The sequence below is a fragment of the Balaenoptera physalus genome, assembly GCF_965194825.1.
Source record: "Balaenoptera physalus genome assembly, chromosome: 19".
NCBI lineage: Eukaryota > Metazoa > Chordata > Mammalia > Artiodactyla > Balaenopteridae > Balaenoptera > Balaenoptera physalus.
The window spans coordinates 18,829,771-18,850,528 of record NC_138900.1 but is presented as its reverse complement, the minus strand read 5'-3'; the positions used below and the strand labels follow the sequence as shown (position 1 = coordinate 18,850,528).

At 43.6% G+C, this 20,758-nt stretch overlaps 1 protein-coding gene and 1 pseudogene across 6 annotated transcripts in view; one reads left to right on the top strand and one right to left on the bottom strand.

The window, feature by feature from the left end:
* The window catches only part of CEP89 (centrosomal protein 89), a gene marked incomplete at its 3' end in the record, with an annotated part of 75,264 nt that overhangs the window by 48,926 nt on the left and 5,580 nt on the right, over positions 1-20,758 (bottom strand). For all 5 annotated transcript variants that reach the window (XM_082437568.1, XM_082437567.1, XM_082437570.1 and 2 more), the window contains exons 3-7: positions 17,599-17,757; positions 14,656-14,842; positions 4,838-4,940; positions 2,190-2,218; positions 87-129 (exon numbers count right to left, since the gene is read on the bottom strand). In XM_082437568.1, coding sequence (XP_082293694.1) covers positions 87-129; positions 2,190-2,218; positions 4,838-4,940; positions 14,656-14,842; positions 17,599-17,757 — 521 coding nt within the window. The remainder of the gene's footprint in view (positions 1-86; positions 130-2,189; positions 2,219-4,837; positions 4,941-14,655; positions 14,843-17,598; positions 17,758-20,758) is intronic.
* On the top strand, positions 17,768-20,337 carry LOC309649600 (large ribosomal subunit protein eL31 pseudogene; annotated as a pseudogene). The gene has a single exon. The product of its transcript is annotated as a large ribosomal subunit protein eL31 pseudogene (transcript).

The window sequence follows — 20,758 nt, the reverse complement described above, 5'->3', positions numbered from 1 at the left end:
GTGATCTTTATTTTATGTGAGATTATTCTGGGTATTCGCTAGAACAATCAGCTTTTTAATCACAATGAAATTCAAAAGGCAAATACCTGGAGAGGGTGGAGGTTTTCCACACAATGGTGATTTTTCATCCTAGGGAAGAAAAAACATGAGAGTAATGAATTAAGAGTCTCAGCATCTTCTAAAAGTGGATTGGCACAAGCAGGTAGGTCATCGTATATCAAATATTTAAGTACTTTTTTCCCCTTCATTTTGGCTCTTGTAGTTGCTAGTTTGTTTTAGCTTTAGAAACTTTAATATTCACTGTTTCTTTTAAATGAACCGAAACCTTAAGGGTTTTCCCCTCTTGGCAAGTTCTCTGAGCAGCAAGGGAAGTCCTGCTTTCTTCCTGCCTTTTTGTCCACGAGTTCAGTGTCTTTTTTTTTTTTTTAATTGAAGTCTAGATTTACAATATTGTGTTAGCTTCAGGTGTACAGCAAAGTGGTTCAGTTATACATATATATATTTTTCCAATTCTTTTCCATTATAGGTTATTATAAGATACTGAATACTATTTCCTGTGCTATACAGTACATACTAGTTGCTTATCTATTTTATACATAGTAGTGTGTATCTATTAATCTCATACTCCTAATTTATCCCTCCCCCCCATCCCCTTTGGTAACTATATGTTTGTTTTCTATATCTGTGAGTCTATTTCTGTTTTGCAAATAAGTTCATTTGTATTATTTTTTAGATTCCACATATAAATGATATCATATAATATTTGTCTTTGTCTGGCTTACTTCACTCAGTATGATAATCTCTAGGTCCATCCATGTTGCTGCAAATGGCATTTCATTCTTTTTTATGGCTGAATAATATTCCATTTTGTGTGTGTGTGTGTGTGTGTGTGTGTGTGTGTGTGTGTGTGTATACCACATCTTCTTTATCCATTCATCTGTTGATGGGCACTTGGCTATTGTAAATAGTGCTGCATATGAACACAGTATCTTTGCAAATTAGAGTTTTCTCCAGATATATGCCCAGGAGAGGGATTGCTGGATCATATGGCAACTCCATTTTAGTTTTTTGAGGAACCTCTATACTGTTGTCCATAGTGGCTGTACCGATTTACATTCCCACCAACAGTGTAGGAGGGTTGCCTTTTCTTCACAATTTATTATTGGTAGTCAGTCACTGTGTTTACATGCAGGTCCCATGAGTGACAGGCCATCAGTTCACATTCTAAAGCATGTGATATGACTGTAGGTGCTGAGCAGAGATGCACAAAGCAAACTCTAACTGGCCTTTTCTCCTTGGGATATGCAAAAAGACCCCATAAGCTTCAGAGAAGCACGTTTTCAAAGCACTGAGAAAAGAATACAACATCCTCCTTTTCAACCCAAAACTTAAAGGAAAGGGAAGTCTTTGAACTTTTGTTCATTTTTCTACTACACATCAGTCTGATATTAAGTTTCTAATTTCTGCTGAAAAAGTAGATAAGGTTATAAATTAACTCCGCTGAGAAGTCTTTAATTTTTAAACTCCTTTGACATCGCAGAATTAAAAACTTAAGTAGAACTATTTCCATATCTGAAAACTGGTTATTGTCTATTCTTTCTACAAAGGAAAATGTAATGTAAGTGATTTCTAATCTCTCAATACATTACATTCATTTTAAACTATGCAAAACATGAGTTTCTTCATGTTTTAAAACTTTATTTTAAAAAACATTCAATGGAAAAGAACTCTTAATGGAAGTTTTTTGCCCCACAAATCACAAAAGTTGTTTTGAAATTATGGTAGAAATTCTATTAATTGAGAAAATCAGTTTTTAAAAAACAATCCTTGGGCTTCCCTGGTGGCACAGTGGTTAAGAATCCGCCTGCCAATGCAGGGGACACAGGTTCGAGCCCTGGTCCGGGAAGATCCCACATGCCTCGGAGTAACTAAGCCCATGTGCCACAACTACTGAAGCCCGCACTCTAGAGCCCGCGAACCACAACTACTGAAGCCCGCGTGCCTAGAGCCCGTGCTCGGCAACAAGAGAAGCCACGGCAATGAGATGCCCGCGCACCACAACAAAGAGTAGTCCCTGCTCACCGCAACTAGAGAAAGCCCGCGTGCAGCAACGAAGACCCAATGCAGCCAAAAATAAATAAATAAAATAAATAAATTTTTTTAAAAAACCAAAAAAAACCAATCCTTACCTTTAAATTCAGAATAGAATGTTTACCATCTGATTAAAAAAAGAGAGAGAAAACTTTGTAAAGCAGAGAAAGACACCTGACACCTCAGAAGAGTACAATCTTAGGCACTCACCTTCTGCAGATGGGCTACACCAGGCCCGGGCGGGCAGCCTTCCCAAGGTCACATGAGAAGTGGGTCCAGAGCCAGGCAGGAGCCCAACTCGGAGATGCTCGTCTCTCCCCGCTGCTCGTTCCTGAGCACCTTCAGCGGCTCACATGATTGCAGAACCAAGGCCAAACTCCTCAGCGCGACTCTTAGCCTTCCCCACCTTCCCAGCACTCCCCCTCCCAGAGCTCTCTACCCGCCCCACCGCCACTCCCCCGATGGGCTGAGGCTGATGCCTCCCCACCTCCCCGCCTCCAGTAGCAGTCCACTCGGTCAGATGCTGGTGCCTCGACCGAAGGATGTCAGGGTCCGAGCTTCTTGGCTGGGTACTGCTAGGGCGCAGAGTGGCACCTCAGGCTGACAGAGTTTGAGGCTTTAGCCTTTAGACAATAATTATCAGCTAGCATTTACGGAGGATGCTGTGCTTCACACATACGACTAAATTTAATCCTTATAAATTTAATCCTTATAAGAACCTGATGAGAGGTGCACTCAAACTGAGTAGAAGTGGGGTTAAGGAACTCATCAAGCCTCTCGCCACCTGGAAATGACAGAACCAAAGCACTGAAAACCAGTGTTTCTGATGTGTTGCCTAAGGATCACTCACATCAGACTCTCCAAAGAGCTTGTTAAAAATACAGACCCTCTGGGGCTCCAGCCCAGAGTCACTGACTCAGAATTTGCGGTTGGTGTGGGGCCTTTTCACAAGTGTCCAGGGGCTATTAATGCCCATCACATACCAAAAACCACTGGAGGAGCTGAACTCTCTCCCAACCACCACCTGCGTTCCCAGTTCAACACCACCTGTGTTACCAAGTGCGCCAGTTACCACACTGCCTTTCAGCTCCAAACCCACCTTTATTGCTGGCTTGTGTTACTGCAGCAGCGCTACCTTGCCAGGTGGCGCAATAATAAACTTCATCAGTAGAGGGCGCAGAAGAGACACTGGAGGAGGAAGGGGCTTGGGTTCCTCATCCCAGAAGGCTGTCTCCGCCCCTCTCTTTCCCTGCGTTCCTCTTTTTCTCTCCCCTCTCCTCCTTTCTTCCCTCTTTCTAGGTGGCCAGCAGCACTTCCCCATGGGTGGCTTCTCCTGGAATTCCCCTGGAGAGGGCAGCTTTCCAGCGAGTTCTGTTAGCAACACACCTCGGCTAACTTCTCCACCCGCCAGTGGGCCACAGCTGCACCCTCTCCAATGTCTGCATTGGAGATTCTCCAAATGTTTCTTCTCTTGGGGGCTCTCTGTTAACTAAAGAGGGAGCAGCTGTTCCCTCTATCTGCTATTCCTGCATTCTTTAGATTTCTCTCTACCCCTTAGTAGGCATCCTGTTATAGTCAATAATTCTTTACATTAAACTTTCCTTTTTCAAATCACCATGTACACTCTGTCTCCTGATTGGATTCTGACTGATATATAACACATCAGGCCACAGACAACACAGACATCAGAAAGTGGATGGACATGTATGAACACAGAGATATTCAGGATGTGTTATGATTTTTTTAAAAAGCCAGGTAATAAAATAACATGCATTTTATTCACAGACACATTTGAAGTTGTTAAAATTGTACTCTACGGGAGTACAATTATGTGTGTTTAACCTCCTATATTTCTGCATTTCAGTTTTTTTTTTTTTTACAGTGAGAAAGTATTAATTCTGTAATTTAAAAAGAGATATACTTTTTACTTGAATTGAACATACACATGGATTTCCCACAGGGATAAAATACGCTGGCCTAATCAACTGGCATTTTCTGGCACAGGTATTAGTAGGTTGGCCTTCTGTTTATCAATCAGTCCCCTTGTGAACTGACTTAAATGAGAGTCTTCTTGAGCCTAAGCAACTCTGAGGGTCCTGATAAAGCAGTGACTGGTGCCCACTGTATGCCAGGCTCTCCTTCTCACTTCTCAAACATAAGCCACCTCTTAGGAAACGGAAAACTACCTTTGTTATTTAACGCGCTGAATTCTCTCACTGTGCCAAATGAAACGTACAAGGATGCGCTATTACAAAGTTGTATTATAAACATGTCCATGCACTCTTTCATCCAAAACACCTGCAGTGACAGCCTGCCATGGGCCAGGACCCTGATCCAGCCACTGGAGCTAGGCTGGTGAACAAGATAGACAAGCTCACTCGCTCATCCTGGGGAGACCACTGGGTACCCGCCCCTCACAGCGCTAGACGTGGGGCACAGAGAAGAAGGAGCGTGTGGAGCTTCAGAGCCTGAGCCCTGACCCTCCACCCCAGGGGGCCTCTCACAGCTGCCAGAACCGACAAAATGGACTCCAATGTGAGGGCCTCATGCTTTAAAGACAACCTAACACCCAGGCAATCAACTATGTTCACTGTAACCCAGTGAAAACAAAACTCAGGGATATTCCCACTTAAAATCATGGAACCACAGTATGAAGGTGCAAGGGCTACATGTTCCCCCAAGTTAACCAATATATATTGCCACAAAATGCTTTTTTATATTAAATTAAAAAAAATTTTTTTTTTACCTTTTTCTTGTGTAAGCTCTGGTGGAACAGGTGAGCCTGGAAACCCATCTTGTTCAGAAATATCTTCCTCATCTTCTCTGTCTACCCCATGTGACGATGGAACCTTTTTGTTACAAAAGACAAAGGAACAACCAACTATGTGATAAGTGCTTCTGTATCAAATTTCTTCCCAAAAAACCCAAACGTCTTATTCCATACCTTCCCCACTGCTCCCTCCTCTCTAAGACATAAAAGGACCACACCTGGCAGGGCTGGATGAACTCTCGGGTCCCTCAGGAGAAGCCCAGTGGCAAAGGCAATGCCGTCCAAATTATGCTTAAGCCATCGAGAACTTCACAGCCACCCCTACCGCCCCCCCCCCCCCAATGCTACCTGGGCAGCTCGCCTTCCCCATTCCTGCCAGGGACCAACTCAGGAAAAGGAGCTGCCTCTGGCCTGCTCTGCATAGCACCCAGTACCACCCTGCCTTGGTACTGATGCTGTGTATTCATCTCCGCATGGGACAAGACCTGCTGACGAGCCCTGTGACAGCCCTCATCCAGGCAACTGTTTGGGATCGAGGTCCATTATGTTCGCTGGCTGTGAGTCCACTGTGAATGTTTCCTGATGGAACGGAACTCTCCCCTCTGCTGTCTGAGAGCATCTTCTACGTAGGTATCATGAATGGTGGCAGGGCTGCAGAGCTGCCCCTCACAGACCTGTGGGCCATGACTGGGACCTCCCCTGATGAACAGGAGACCACCCCACTGGCAGGGCTCTGGGAGGTGGGGACAGAGGCTGCCCAAGGGGAAGAGCAGTGAACCATGTCTTGTGCAATAAGCTGCGACTGGTGCTCCCTGGCTGGCTTCCCTTCTGCTATCCTGAATAGTACCTTGCGTATGTGATCAGCTTGGCTTAGCTGTGCTGTGCTGCAGGCCGTGGAAGGGTCATTCCCATGGCTGGCAGGGAGGGGGCAGAACTCACTGGCAAGATGCCCAAGAGAAGGGGCATGTCAGAGCCAAAAGCTAAGGCTAGGCCCACCAGGCTCTGGGTACAGGGCTCCAGGGCGACCCAGCTCGGAGCAGCAGAAAGGTCTCCCACTCTACTCATCATTTGAAGGGATTAAAAAGAAATGACCTCTTAGGTTTTGTCTCCTAGGAACCCATCTGCCTTGTTCACCCTGTCAAAGATACATTACGCTACTCACTTTTATCAAGGAAATACGAAACCGCTAGGGGCTTTCCTGGTGGCGCAGAGGTTAAGAATCCGCCTGCCAATGCAGGGGACGTGGGTCCGAGCCCTCGATCAGGAAGATCCCACATGTCGCGGAGCAACTAAGCCCATGCGCCACAACTACTGAGCCTGCGCTCTAGAGCCTGCGAGCCACAACTACTGAGCCCGCGTGCCACAACTACTGAAGCCTGTGTGCCTAGAGCCCATGCTATGCAACAAGAGAAGCCACCGCAATGAGAAGCCTGTGCACCGCAATGAAGCGTAGCCCCTGCTCGCTGCAACTAGAAAAAGCCCGTGCGCAGCAACAAAGACGCAACGCAGCCAAAAATAAATAAATTAAATAAATAAACCTAAAAAGAAAGAAAATGCTAAAGATACCCTATTATGGAAAATAATGTTTGGCAGCATCTACTAGCACTAAGACTGATCGTACATATGCCCTATGACCATACATATATCACTCATCAGTATATATGAGCGGTATAGACCCACCAGAAATATACACACAAATGTTCATAGCACCACTATTCCTAAAAGCCCCAGTCTGGAAACAACCAAATATTCATCATCAGTAAAATGAATAACTAATTGGATGTTATAATTGTACAACTGGATATTATACAGCAATAAGAATGAACCAACAACTGCTACACACAATGACAGAAGACTCTCAAAAACTCCAAAGAATACGTACTGTATGATTAAAGTCATAGAATCCTCAGAATAGGCAAAACTAACCTATGGTGATTTTCTAAGATCTAGTCTACTCTTGGAGTCAGGGCAGTGGTTAACTCTTGGGGAAGCAGTGAGTCCTCTAGGTCACAGAGGAGGACTTCTGGGGTCCTAGTAGTGTTCTTTTTCTTTTAATCTGGATGGGGGCTACTTTGTAAAAATTCACTGAGCTGTACACTTATGGCTTATATGCCTTCTGTGTATATTTAATACATCGATAAATAAGCCTAAAGAATTTGTGGCAATATTCTAAAAACACTCTAATTTAAAAGTTTTAATTTAAAACATTTTTTAAACTATTACATACTTCTGAGTAGGAAAATCACCTGGTTACTAAAACAAAAATTGTTTGGGTCCTGAAGGAAGGGAGGAAGAAGCCGGCCAACTCAGCCACAGTGCTGCCGTCAGGGATGCCAGGAGTGGCCTTTCCCTCATCCGTCTGCAGCCCTGGCCTAAGCTCCTTCATCCTCCTCCTGCTTAGGACGCTAACTCAGATTTTAAAGGGTAAAATGTACATGCTAGAATTTACAGGGTAATTATCAGAAAAGAAAACAAGCCAGTATAATTTGCAAACTAGTAGAGGGAAAGAAATAGAACTAAAAAAATCATCAATCCAAAAGAATGGAAGAGGAAAAAAGATACAGAGTAATAGGACAAGTAGGAAAACTAAAGATGGCAGATTTAAACTCAAATATATCCATATAATACGTTAAACATAAAAGAACCAAATGGTCCAGTAAAAAGACAAAGGAAAAGTTTGTCAAACTTGGTTAACAAAAACTATATGCTGCATTGAATTGTAAACATTAAATGGATGAATAGTATGTATGTGAATTATATCTCAGTAAACTTAAAAAAAAAAAAAAACAACTACATGCTATTTACAAGACACAGCTAAACATAGGGATACAGAAAGGTTAAAATTAAAGGATGGATTGGGAATTCCCTGGAGATCCAGTGGTTAGGACTTGGTGCTCTCACTGACGGGGCTGCGTGGCATGGCCAAAAAAAATTAAAGGTTGGAAAAAAATAGACCACGCAAATATCAAACAAAAGAAAGATGGAGGGGACTTCCCTGGTGGCACAGTGGTTAAGAATCCGCCTGTCAATGCAGGGGACACGGGTTCCAGCCCTGGTCTGGGAAGATCCCACATGCCAAGGAGAAACTAAGCCCGTGCGCCACAACTACTGAACCTGTGCTCTAGAGCCTGTGAGACACAACTACTGAAGCCCGCGTGCCTAGAGCCCGTGCTCTGCAACAAGAGAAGCCACCACAGCGAGAAGCCCGCGCACCGCAACAAAGAGTAGCGCCCCCTCCCTGCAACTAGAGAAAGCCCACGCGCAGCAAGGAAGACCCAAAGCAGCCAAAAATAAATTTAAAAATTAATTAATTAAAAAAAAGAAAGATGGAGAATGTCAGATGAAATAGACATTATGGCAAAAAATCTCTTTAGAGATAGAGAGGGTCACTTCATAGTGACAAACTGTTCAATTTACCAGGAAGATATAATTTTAAATTTGTACACACCAAAAAATGTAGTCAGATGCAAAATAATACACGTTCTATGATTCCATGAATATAAAGCTCAAAAATATGCAAAGCTAATCTGTGACATCTTCTCTTACTTGGAGGTGAAAGCAAGATATTGGAACACCTGGCAACATGGCAAAGAAGCTGCAGCATCTAGGTTCCTGTGACTGTAGGGCGAGCCAACTGTAAGAGCCGGCGGTGATTAACCCTGAGGACGCACAGGGTGCAGCCCCAAACGGCACTGGCACCTTCCCAGATGCCCCACCTCAGATCGATGATGCCAACCTAAGAACCCCAGCCCAAAGGGACAGACACTAGTGGTGCAGCAACGGAAGGGTTCACTTAGCTCCACCTCAGGGTAAAGTCCAGGCGAGAGTGTGGTCAGATTGTGCAGTGGACCAAGGACTGACTCTGGGAGGGGCAGTTTTGATTTGTGGGGTAGAGGGACCGCGCGGGCCTGCACTGGGACCTTTGTAAGCCCGACAGCATGCTGGACCTCCCCTGGTTTGGCACGTTATGGTAAGTGAAATAAGCATTTGTGAATCCACGCCTCCTCACCGCTGGAGGATGGCAGGGCTCACTCACTCTTGGTGGCTTCTGCAAACTGGCTGGAGTGACAGCTTGGTGCCTGACTTGAGATCCTGGCCTTCTACTGCCACCAACGCGGGTCCAGCTCATGCAGAGGTGCTTGCATTGGTAGAGCAGAGTCAACGGTCTACACGTGCATACACTAACCGTGGACATTCCTATCCGCACAGGGATGTGTGTGTGTAAATGTGGACAGGGAGACTGCAGGCACCGCAGCCCACCCGGCAGTCAGTGCACCGCTTCTACCTTGCTGAGAGAACCCTGATTTTGTTCAGTGCAAGTGGGCTCAGCCTATAGTAATAGTAACCCTCTTCCCCTTAGCCAGTAATTGGCCAAGGGATGGGCATGTGACCAATGAGCCTCCTGCTGGGAGGCTCCCAGGAAAAAATGTTCCCTGTAATCAACACAGTGCAGCCTGAAGGACCTTGCCCTGCTTCCTCCTTTCTGCAGAAAGAACTGGCTGCATTTGGTGACCTCAGAGAGCAAGCCAAGAGAATCTCAGGTGCCAGTCTTTGACAGGCAGCTGAAACAATTTGGAATCTCCTACCTTTTGATTTTGTTATGTGAGAGAGTTAAAGGTCTATTATGTAAACCTTTTGTTTGCTTATTTGATTATTTGTAGCCAAGAAAATGATATAGACATCAAAGTGACTGCAGAGGCTTGTCCTGGAGAGAAGAGGAGGGATGGAACGGCAGGGTTTCAGGGCAGTGTTTGCTTTACATGCAGTATCAAAAGTTTTTATAAGACATGGGGATTCATGTATACTTGTGTAACAGAAAGAAAATTTTAAAGAAATTAAAAATTAAAAACTGTGGAGAGAGAAGGGGGACATTCCTAATCGTCAACCACAGCAGCAAAAGACTCCCTACTACTCCTTGGCCTCCAGAAGTTTCTAGAGATAACTGGTTTACCCCTGCATGAATGATTCCTCTCTGGATCCAAGGACATGGCGGACATTCAAATATCCGTTTGTTGGCAGTTGGCTGGATGAATAAATGAACAAATGAATGAATATATGATATTTTATGACAAGATGCTCTGCAAATCCACAAACACAACAAGAGCAAGAAGGTGTGACAGAGGAGCTTCAGTAACATCCTATCAGTGACTTCTTGAAAATGGTAGCAGGCAATTAGACTACACTCTCCTCCCTTAAAACCTGTTGGAATCAATTGAAAGAATGAAAAGAAAAAAAGCAAGCAAGCTTAGTCAATGGCCAGAAAACAGCTACCAAACCTATGAAATGTGGAAGAGAGGGAGAATGCCAGAAGCCGCCAAACTTCCTCAGACGTCAGGTATGCAGGTGCTCCGACAGTCACAAACTGTCACGGTTGCAAAGGTCCACAGTGATTCTCTGACGGGTGCACTGAGAGCAAGGATGTGATGGTCCCAGGAGACGTACAGTAACTCCCACAGGGCAGAAGGGAGGGCGGGCGAAGCTAAAGGGAGACACTTGGGAGAGCCCACCTTTGCCATCCAGAATCCAGCTCTATACTCTCAAAGAAGTTAAAGACAGCACAGTCTGACATGAGGAACCCAAAGAAGAGATCCAGGAGATCAGGTAAAGTGATAAGGCAACAGAAAGATGTGTGAAGTAAATCAGCAGAACTCACAAAAACAAAAGGCAAAATAAAACCAATACAGAGGTAAAAGCTATATGAGAAGCCATAAAACATAGTGACAAAGTGCTGAGAGAGATGAGGATAGACAGAGTAAATCACACAAAGTGAAGCAGCAAAGAAAATGGAGGGACAAGGGATTACAGAAAATATAATAGACATGGAAGACAAAGGATATCCAACAAATGCATAACTAGTGTTCCCAATGGAGAATACAATGAACGGATGATGAAATCAGTCAAAGATAAAATAAAAGGGGGGAGGAAATATTCCCTGAAAATAAAAAAGGGAGATTAAAATCTATGTCTGCAGAATTAAATTATATGCACTAAGTTTCAGGAAAAAAAGACAGAAAATAATAAACACCACGATTAATCCTGGTGATATTACCGAACTTCAAAAGATAAAGAATGAACCTACAAAGGTTAACAGGCAGAAAAATCAAGTGACCTCAAAGGGGAGAAGAAACGCCTTAACTCGTTCTTTGCTGTCACTCTCAGCAGTCCTCTCAGAAAAGGTTATGTGGTCTCATGCCACCGTGTACCCTTCCTTTAATTAATTATTAATTGTGTGACTGTGGAGTCTGTCTTATACTGATTCTCCAGCACCTAGCACAATACCTAGTACTCAGTCAGATGCTCAACAAGTAAGTGTTGCATTATTTACCTACCCAAAGACGGTTTCCTCCCTAACACAGTCCTTTATAGGATGAAGAAGCTGAGGCACAGAGACATTATCAGACTTCCCAAGTCACACAACTGGGAAGTAGAGAAGCTGGGACTTGGACTCAGGTCTCTGTCCGTGGCGTTGCTCTTTCCACTGGGCCCTAGTGTTGTGGGAACTGACCACACATTCACCCACCCCACTTCCCTTGCAGCCTTACTTTTGGGTGGCACCAACAAGACAACTGCTGAAAACAAGACTTGCTTTCCATTTGTTAGGCCATTTCTGAGTGGGTGCACACCTCACATGAAGATGTTTGCCCAAACTACCCTGAAACACAGAGAGAGGCATGAGGTAGAGGCTTATATCCAAATTGCCAGATGTGGGTTGGTCTGTTTCCTTATCCTACTAGTTTTGATAAAAAAGAATAAAATTGTAAATTATTTACCTGAGATTATAGAATGTCTATAGTAAAAATAAGGAGGGCAATTTTACTTTTTTTTAAAAATTAAAACATACCCCATTGGCAGTATCTCCTTCAAAGCTAGTGCCATCTAGTGATTAAACAGCAGTTGTACATGCTCCACACATCTATTCTTTTCAAAGATATGTATTTAAATCATATAATAAATTTAAGAATATTTGGTCAGTTTCAAAAAAAAAAAAGCTCTATGTCTAAGAAATATTCTTGATAGGCACAAGGACTGTAAACACCAATTTAAATTCTAAACAGGGAAAACTGGTTGCCCTGATCTGAATCCTGCCTCTGCCACTGGGTGGTTGGTTGGATGATCTTAGGCAAGTTATTTATCCTGTTTCTTCACACACTTACCGCCAGGGGTGTGAAGTAAATGAAATGGCACGTGTGAGCTGCCTAGCAAATATCAAATGCTCAGAAAAGGTCAATGTGTCTTCCTCCCCCTATTGTACTAATTGTAAGGCTGTGGGAAACTGAAATCCCTTTCCAGCTTAAGGGCCCCTTCATTCATGCCATCTGCAACCGGCCAGGACAATGTCCAGGTTATGATGAGACCTTTCAACTGCAATCAGTTACTAATACTCCACCTCTGGCTGCTGGGCTGTACAGGGAAAGGCTTTCCTGTTGGCTGGGATGTACAGAAACATGGAGACCGGCACGCACATACTGCTGCTGGGAAGGCAAATGGGAATCATTGCTTTGGAGAACAATTCGGCAACATCTAGTGTGAAGAACACATAGGTACACGTACCAAACGTGCAAAGGAATAACCTAAATGTTCATCAGTAGGTGAGTAGATAAATAAATTAACATGTATCCATCTCAAAACTTCAATGCTGAGTGAAAAAGCTGAGAGGTGGAAAGATTGATTCAGTACGGTGACCTTTGTACAATTAAAAATATATATATATAGTAATACATTTGTTTATTGACACTTATTTGCAGTAAAAGAATAAGAACAGACTTCTAGAACACATCCCAAATCCAGGAGAAGATGGCTATCCAGGGATGGAGCAGATGGGAGACAAAGATTTCAACCCTAACTGTAATTTTCTTTCTTTTATTAGAAAATCTGAAGCAAAAAAAAAAACAAAAACGAAAAAGATAAGATGTCAATACTCGTTCATTCTGGAGCGTGAGAACACTAACGTGCTATGTTATTTTCTGCTTCTCAGTTTCGGGGGGCTGGGTTATAGAAAATGCACGTGTTCAGCTCTAACAGACAGTGCCAAACAGCTCCCCACAGCGACGGGGTCAACTCCCACTCCCGCAGCATCAGAGAGCTCCTCCACATTCTCACCAACCCTCGCCAGTGTTTGTTGCCTTGCTCTACTTTGCAAATTTTTAAATAAAAAACATTTCCGAGACTTCCCTGGCGGTCCAGTGGTTAACACTCCGCACTTCCAACACAGGGTGCGCAGGTTCGATCTCTGGTCAGGGAAGTAAGATCCCACATGCCGCACGGTGAGGCCAAAAAAAAAAAAAAATTTCCATACTGCACATGGGTCCTACAGCCACCATGACACACTTGCCTAAAAAATAAACTATCTGTTCTGTTAACGACAAAGGAGGTTGTACAGGTCACTATAATCTCTCTCCTCTGAGGGAAATGCGGTAGCAAGCTTTACTTCCAAAATAGTTGAGTGATACAGCTCTATCTGTAACCTGGGTCCAACATACTAGCCAGGAAGTGTGCAGACTGAGGGGCAGTGGGAGCTCACATAGGCCTTTTAGAGCCCCGCAGACCTCCTTGGGTTCTTGGCAGCTGTCTGCCTGTCCAGTGCTCCTTGCTGTAGAGAAACCTAACTTTGCATGTTGAAGTCTGTATATGCTAGAAAGTGATGGTTAGTTTCTGAAATACTCACATAAGGATTCCTCAAAATAAGTTCCCTAACGCCACTTAAAATGTGATTCAGTATAGTGGAGGATAGTCAATATATTCAATCTGTATATATTATAGTTGGATGCTACAAGTCTATAAGTATACTCACTACAAATAACACATTATAGTGATGGTGAAGGACTTCCCTGGTGGTGCAGTGGTTGAGAATCTGCCTGCCAATGCAGGGGACACGGGTTCGAGCCCTGGTCTGGGAGGATCCCACATGCCGAGGAGCAACTAGGCCCGTGAGCCACAACTACTGAGCCTGCGCGTCTGGAGCCTGTGCTCCGCAACAAGAGAGGCCGCGATAGTGAGAGGCCCGCGCACCACGATGAAGAGTGGCCCCCGCTTGCCGCAACTGGAGAAAGCCCTCGCACAGAAACGAAGGCCCAACACAGCCATAAATAAATAAATAAATATAGTGATGGTGAAAAAGAAAAAAGCGAGAAAGGAAAAAGAAATTATGGTGCTGTCTCTTGCCATTAACGAAATGGCGCTATCCAGTTTCCAAAACCCTGGGAGCAGAGTGTTTAAACCAGGGCACGCGGGCAATGGTGGAGAAATGGGCTCCTTCAGCCTCTCTGGACCTCGGCCCCCCCCATGTGTGATGGGGCCGTAAACGGAACCTACGTCACCGAGACAGCAGGAAATCAATGCACGTGAGAGTTAGATTTATAGACTCCCATAGGGTAAGCACTCAGAGAACGTCTGCTGCTAAGGAGAGGCGAGTGACCATACTCCTCTCGTCAGGCATTAATTTGAAGAAACGTTGCAACGTACACATCGATACAGAAAAGTGACAGGAAAATTAGCTTTGGGGGTGTCAAAGGAAAGAGCAGGATGACCAGCATCGGATGGAAACCTACGTTAAGAATGTGAAGATGTTTATCTCTGTTTTTGAAGGACTTGTCTTGAAAGATAAAGGAAAGAGTTTCGAATTTTAGCCTAACAAGACAGAAAATGAGACTGGACATGTTAAAAAGAAATAAGCCCCCAAACAAAAGCCATCAACTGCCGAAGAGAGAAAAGGAAAATCCTTACTAATGTACTTGACACAACTGACTCTGAGTTAATGTCAAGGTGCAGAAGGAACGCTGGAATGATACAAGCACCTGATTTCTGTGTGGCACGGCATACACGGCGTCGCTGAGGCTTCCCTCTTCTTTGCGAGCACTTGTGTCCCCCGACTCCCTGTGGCTGCGTGACAGGTGCGTGTCAGTGTCCTCTTCCTCCTCGTAGCCCAGCATTTCAAAGGATGGCAAAGAAGATCTTCTTCCCGTCTCATTCTGCCTATGTGGTCTGTATTAGAACATTCAAGAGCAAAATAAACAAACAAGCCACTTAACGCTTCACATAGGTTCATATACATGTATTAAGTGCACTGCCTCAAGTCCCACTGTAAAGTATTACAACCACATTACAAAATATACAGAAGCTAAAGGGTGATATCATCCACAATTCCATCTCTTTGTACACTGTTAGCATTTCTTCCTAGCTTTTCACCTAGGTTTTTATAGTTATTATCACTGCATACATATACAATTTGCCTCCTCGTTAACACGTTTTTAAAGTCAAAAGGTTAGGTTCATACACCAGTTTTATCACCCGTTCCCCTTACTTAGGTTTTTTCCCCCAATTTTCACCATCATAAATAACCCTGTAATGAATGTCAATGTGCAGCAAATCTCTTCTGTATTGAGGATTAGTCCCATAAAGCAAACAACCATATGGAGAACTGCTGAGTCAAACAGTATAAACACACACACACGGAAAGTACACCACCGACAGCAGGAACATTTTGTGGGTCCACACGCGTCCACACAAAATCATTTCCCCAACCTGCAACTATGTTGGTAATAATTTTCTAAAACTTGCCAAAATAATTGAAATCTCACTGTAAAAATGTGCATTTCTTCCTGAGACGGGATATTTTTCCATGTATTTGGATGTGAGCCCTGGCTCCTCTACTGCGAATTGTCTGCTCATGGCCTTTGTCCATTTATCTACTCTGCTTCTAGTAAGTCCATTCCAATTTGAAATTAACTTTTCCATCTACTAAAATTAAAACCCTGACTTTGTATTTACTATAAATATTTTTCCTATTCTATTGATCTTATTTTGACTATAAATTTTTTTAACATACAGATGATTAAAAAAAAATTTTTTTTTTAACCTTCCAAATTCTTAGCTTGGAAGTACACAGCAGGCATCTCTCTCTGAGAGGTTTGATAAGATTGGATACAGGATTTCATGGTCTTATTTCTATGTATATAAAAATTAGTCCTTTCATTCAATAAGAATTTGTTTTGGTGTATGAATTAGGAAAGGCTCAAAGCTGATTTTTTTCTAATACTGCTAATGAATATACTGTTGAATCCTTTCCTTTCCCTTTATCTGTGGGGCTGCCTTTATTAAAGATTCAATATGCCTGCAAACACTAAGTTCACCTCAGGGTGTTCACGTGCACCTCTCTATCACTGAACCAGCACTCCTCTACTTTAACTACTTCAACTAAATGTTTTAAAATATGATGGGGCTGGGGCTTCCCTGGTGGCGCAGTGGTTAAGAATCCGCCTGCCAATGCAGGGGACACGGGTTCGAGCCCTGGTCCAGGAAGATCCCACATGCCGCAGAGCAACTGAGCTCGTGTGCCACAGCTACTGAGCCGATGCACCACAACTACTGAAGCCCGTGCACCTAGAGCCCATGCTCCGCAACAAGAGAAGACACTGCAGTGAGAAGCCCGCACACCGCGACGAAGAGTAGCCCCCGCTCGCCACAACTAGAGAAAGCCCGTGTGCAGCAATGAAGACCCAACGCAGCCAAAGATAAATAAATAAAATAAGTATATTTATTAAAAAAAATATATATATGATGGGGCTAATGCAGCCCTCCCCCTGAATCACTATTCTTCCTTTCCAGATTTCCTCTTATGGTCTTATCTGCTTATTCTTTCCAATGGATTTCAGAATCACTTCCTCATCTTCAGTTCTTATTCAGCCAAAGTATAAATTCTTACCGGGAGAAAAACAGGCTATATTCAAACATCTCAAAAATGGAGTCAAGATTAAAATTCAAAAACCAAAAATATAAACACATCCTAGAAGGAAATATGTGAGCATTTGTATAATGCTGTAATAGGGAAAATTTTCCTAGATTTGACAATAATGTCAGAAACTACAAAGACTGATAGCTCTTACTACATAAAAAATAAAGAATATTTTGGTATGTTAAAAAAAAAAAAACCTCAAAAACCAAAATTGAATAAACATGGCAGACACAAGGCACATCTAGTGATGCATCCCCCACCTCCACCCCACAAGCCCTTAAAGTCCTCAGGGTCTTCCCACTGCTCCTGGGGGAGATACCAAACCTCGGAACAGGATACCAAAGGCACCCCCAGCCTGCCCACTCCTCCGGCACCATCTCGAATGGCTCCCCGCCTCACTTGACTCCTCCCAGCCACAAATGTCTTCCTTCAGTTGCTCACACGTGTCATGCTCCCTCTTCTCTCATCCCAGCCCCACGCTGACCACCTCCCAACCCATTCCCAGTTGGTTCCTGTATGGCCCGCAGCTCTCCCCCAGTGCCCTCTCCCTCAGGAGGAAACCTTCCTGACTCCTGGCCCTATGTCAGCTCTAATCCAGCTCAAGCAGTAGAGAAAGTGATGTTAAAGAAGAAAGGTTACAGTAGGCGTCAACAAAGGTAAATTCAGTGCGACCGTTCAGAGAGGAGATACACGAGAAGTGGGGACTGACAACTCTCACCATCTAGGTTGTGGCTAAAAGCAGCACTGAATTCACCAGCTCAGTGTTGCCATGAAAGCAACCGGTGTCTTCACAAGCTATAATTTAACAAGATCCACTCTAGAGAAAATTCGGATACAATTCAAGACCGATTAATGTCCCAAGACAGTATCCCTTTGACGTTGGTGATGAAAACCTGAGTACTAAGCTCTAGCCCTATAGCCACATGCACCCACATGCACACACACACGCTCAGAGCTGCCCTGCCTCTACCCCGAGAGGAAGCTGAACCCGTGACATGGTCCTTACTGATGCCTCAGCTCCGAGATGGTGGCATAGGGCTCGATGAAACTGTCCTTTTCAATGTAGGTCGTGTCACTCTCAGAGTGGGATCTCCGGCGAGGCTGAGGAAGGGCAACAGTCCGGCCAGTCAATGTTGTTGCTAGAATGGCTGCAGCCAGAGCAGATCTATGGACAAAAACATCCCAGTGAGCCAGTGAGACACAAACCCTCAAGCTGAAGGTTGAACAACAGGATACATGAATTAATCAAGGTTTACTTTCAGTTCTACAGTGTTCAGTGTGTATCTACTGGCTACGTGCCTGTAGTCTGTTATGTGCCATCACACAATCTCACTTCATTCCCACAGCAACTGTATGAATGGATATTACTGTCATCTCCATTTTTCAAAGACATTAAATGACTTGTCTAAGCTTTCCTAGCTAATGGGAGATGAAGCCCGGTCTGTAATCCAGGCAGTCTATGTTCAAGTAGTGTTCCTATAAAAATGAAAGATCAGAATGGGGGAAAAAAAGGAGAAATAAAAAGATATAAAAGAAATGAAAGGGAATTTGAAAATTTTGCAAATTATTCAAAACTATAATAAAGGAAAGACAGAGTCATGGGTTTACCCTCCCACTTGAAAAAGCAAAATAAACAATTAATTGTCCCAGCTTACTGCTTGAGAGAATTTCCGGGTCACAGCACAGGGAGCAGGAAATGAGGTGGAGCCGGGCCGAGTTGTGGAAATGGAGTGGAGAGTCAGGGAACACCAAGGCAGATAGAATTTGCAGGACAGAGTACCAGAAAGGAAAGAGCTGAACAGAGAGACCTCCAGAAACCTGCAGAAGGCCCCCTGAGTGCTCAGCAAAATGCTCCTCAGTGCAAGAGTGGGAGGACACTAGGGAAGGCTGGGGGAGAGACATCCACGAGGGTTAGAGGAACAGTGCCAGGTGCTTACACAGGGCTGGGGATAGTGACTGCTCCCACCAGACAGAGGGGAAAACATCATAATTCACGGGACACTGGGTACAGCACTCTAAAGGTGGTGGAGAATAAGTAGCCCTAGACTGAACACTGCTCCAGACCCTGCCTAACAAATCATAAAAGCAAGACCCGAAATATCAAACTGGTTCCAAGTAATTTAACTGCATCCCAGAACAAAATTCAAGAAGACTTATAGGAATACAAAAATATCCAGCACTCAACAAGGTAAAACTCACAAAAGTGTCTAGTATGCAAACATACATAAACTAGGCATGCAAAGAGACAGAAAAACATGACCCATAATGAAGAGAATAATCAATCAAAACCCATTCAGAGCTGACACGTTAGAAGTAACAGAGAGGGACATTAAGACAGTTATTATAATTATGTTCCAAAAGGTAAGTAGAGACATGGAATATTATTAAAAAGACTTGAACTTCAGGAGATGGAAATTACACTGGATGGGATTAACAGTAGGTTACACATTGCAGAAGAAAAGATTAGTGAAATTAAAGGTAAAACAATAGAAAATAACCAAAATGAAATACAGAGAGGAAAAAATAACTTAAAGAGCATAGTAAGATATGAGATAAAAAATGCTATTGTTTTATGTTTTAAGCCACTAAGTTTTGGGAACTCCCTGGCAGTCCAGTGGTTAGGACTCCGTGCTTTCACTGCTGAGGGCCCGGGTTCAATCCCTGGTCGGGGAACTAAGATCCCGCAAGCCATGCAGCATGGCAAAGAAAAAAAAAAAGCCACTAAGTTTTGGTGTAATTACTTACATGGCAATAGATAACGTTCATCAAATGGTGCTGGAACAACTGGATACCCACGTGCAAAAAAGTGAACTTGAATCTACACCTCCCACACCATACACAAAAATTAACTCAAAATGCATCATAGACCTAAATGTAAAGGCTAAAACTATAAAACTTCTAGAAGAAAATATAGGAGAAAATGCTTTATGACCTTGGGTTAGGCAAAGATTTCTTAGACATGATACTGAAATCATGATCTGTAAAAGAAAAAGTTGACAAGTTGAACTTCATAAACATTAAGAATTTCTGGTCTCTGAAAGGCTGTTAAGAAAATGAAAAGATAAGCCATAGACGGGGAGAAAATATTTGCAAATCACATATTTGTATGTGATTTGTATGTGATACAAGAACTTGTATCCAGAATATATATCCAGAATAGCATATATATACAGTAATAGGAACAAAACCCAATTTTTTAAAGTGGGCAAAATATTTGAACAGATACTTTACCAAAGAAGATATACAATGGCAAATAAGCACATGAAAAGATGTTCAACACCATTAGTTACTAGAGAAACGCAAAATAAAACCATAAAGATACCACTACACACCTATTAGAATGTCCAAAATTTAAAAGACTGGCTAAGACAATCCCTTCAACCTGGGCCTGGCAGAATGGCTCTCACAAAGAAGGGTGGAGAGAAGAAGGGGCCAGTCTGCCATCAATGAGGTGGTGACCAGAGAATAACCCACCAACATTCACAAGCACATCCATGGAGCAAGCTTCAAGAAAGGGGCCCCTTGGACACCTGAAGAGATCCAGAAATTTGCCAGGAAGTTGATGGGAACCACAGATGTGCACATGGACCCCAGGCTCAACAAAACTGTCTGGGCCAAAGGAATAAGGAACATCCCATACTTTATCAGTATGGTTGTCCAGAAAGTGTAATGAAGATGAAGATTCACCAAACAAGCTCTGTACATTGCTATCTATGCACCTGTCACCACCTTCAAAATCCTATAGACAGGGACTTCCCTGGTGGCACAGTGGTTAAGAATGTGACTGCCAAAGCAGGGGACATGGGTTTGAGCCCTGGTCTGGGAAGATCCCACATGCCGCGGAGCAACTAAGCCCGTGTGCCACAACTACTGAGCCTGCACTCCAGAGCCTGCGAGCCACAACTACTGAGCCCGTACGCCACAATTACTGAGCCCGTACGCCACAACTACTGAAGCCCGTGCACCTAGAACCCGTGCTCCACAACAAGAGAAGCCACTGCAATGAGAAGCCCACGCACCGCAACAAAGAGTAGCCCCCGCTCGCCGCAACTAGAGAAAGCCCACACTCAGCAACAAAGACCCAACAAAGCCAAAAATAAATAAATAAACAAAAACAAAAAAACCTATAGACAGTCAACGTGAATGAGAGCTAATGGCTAATTGTC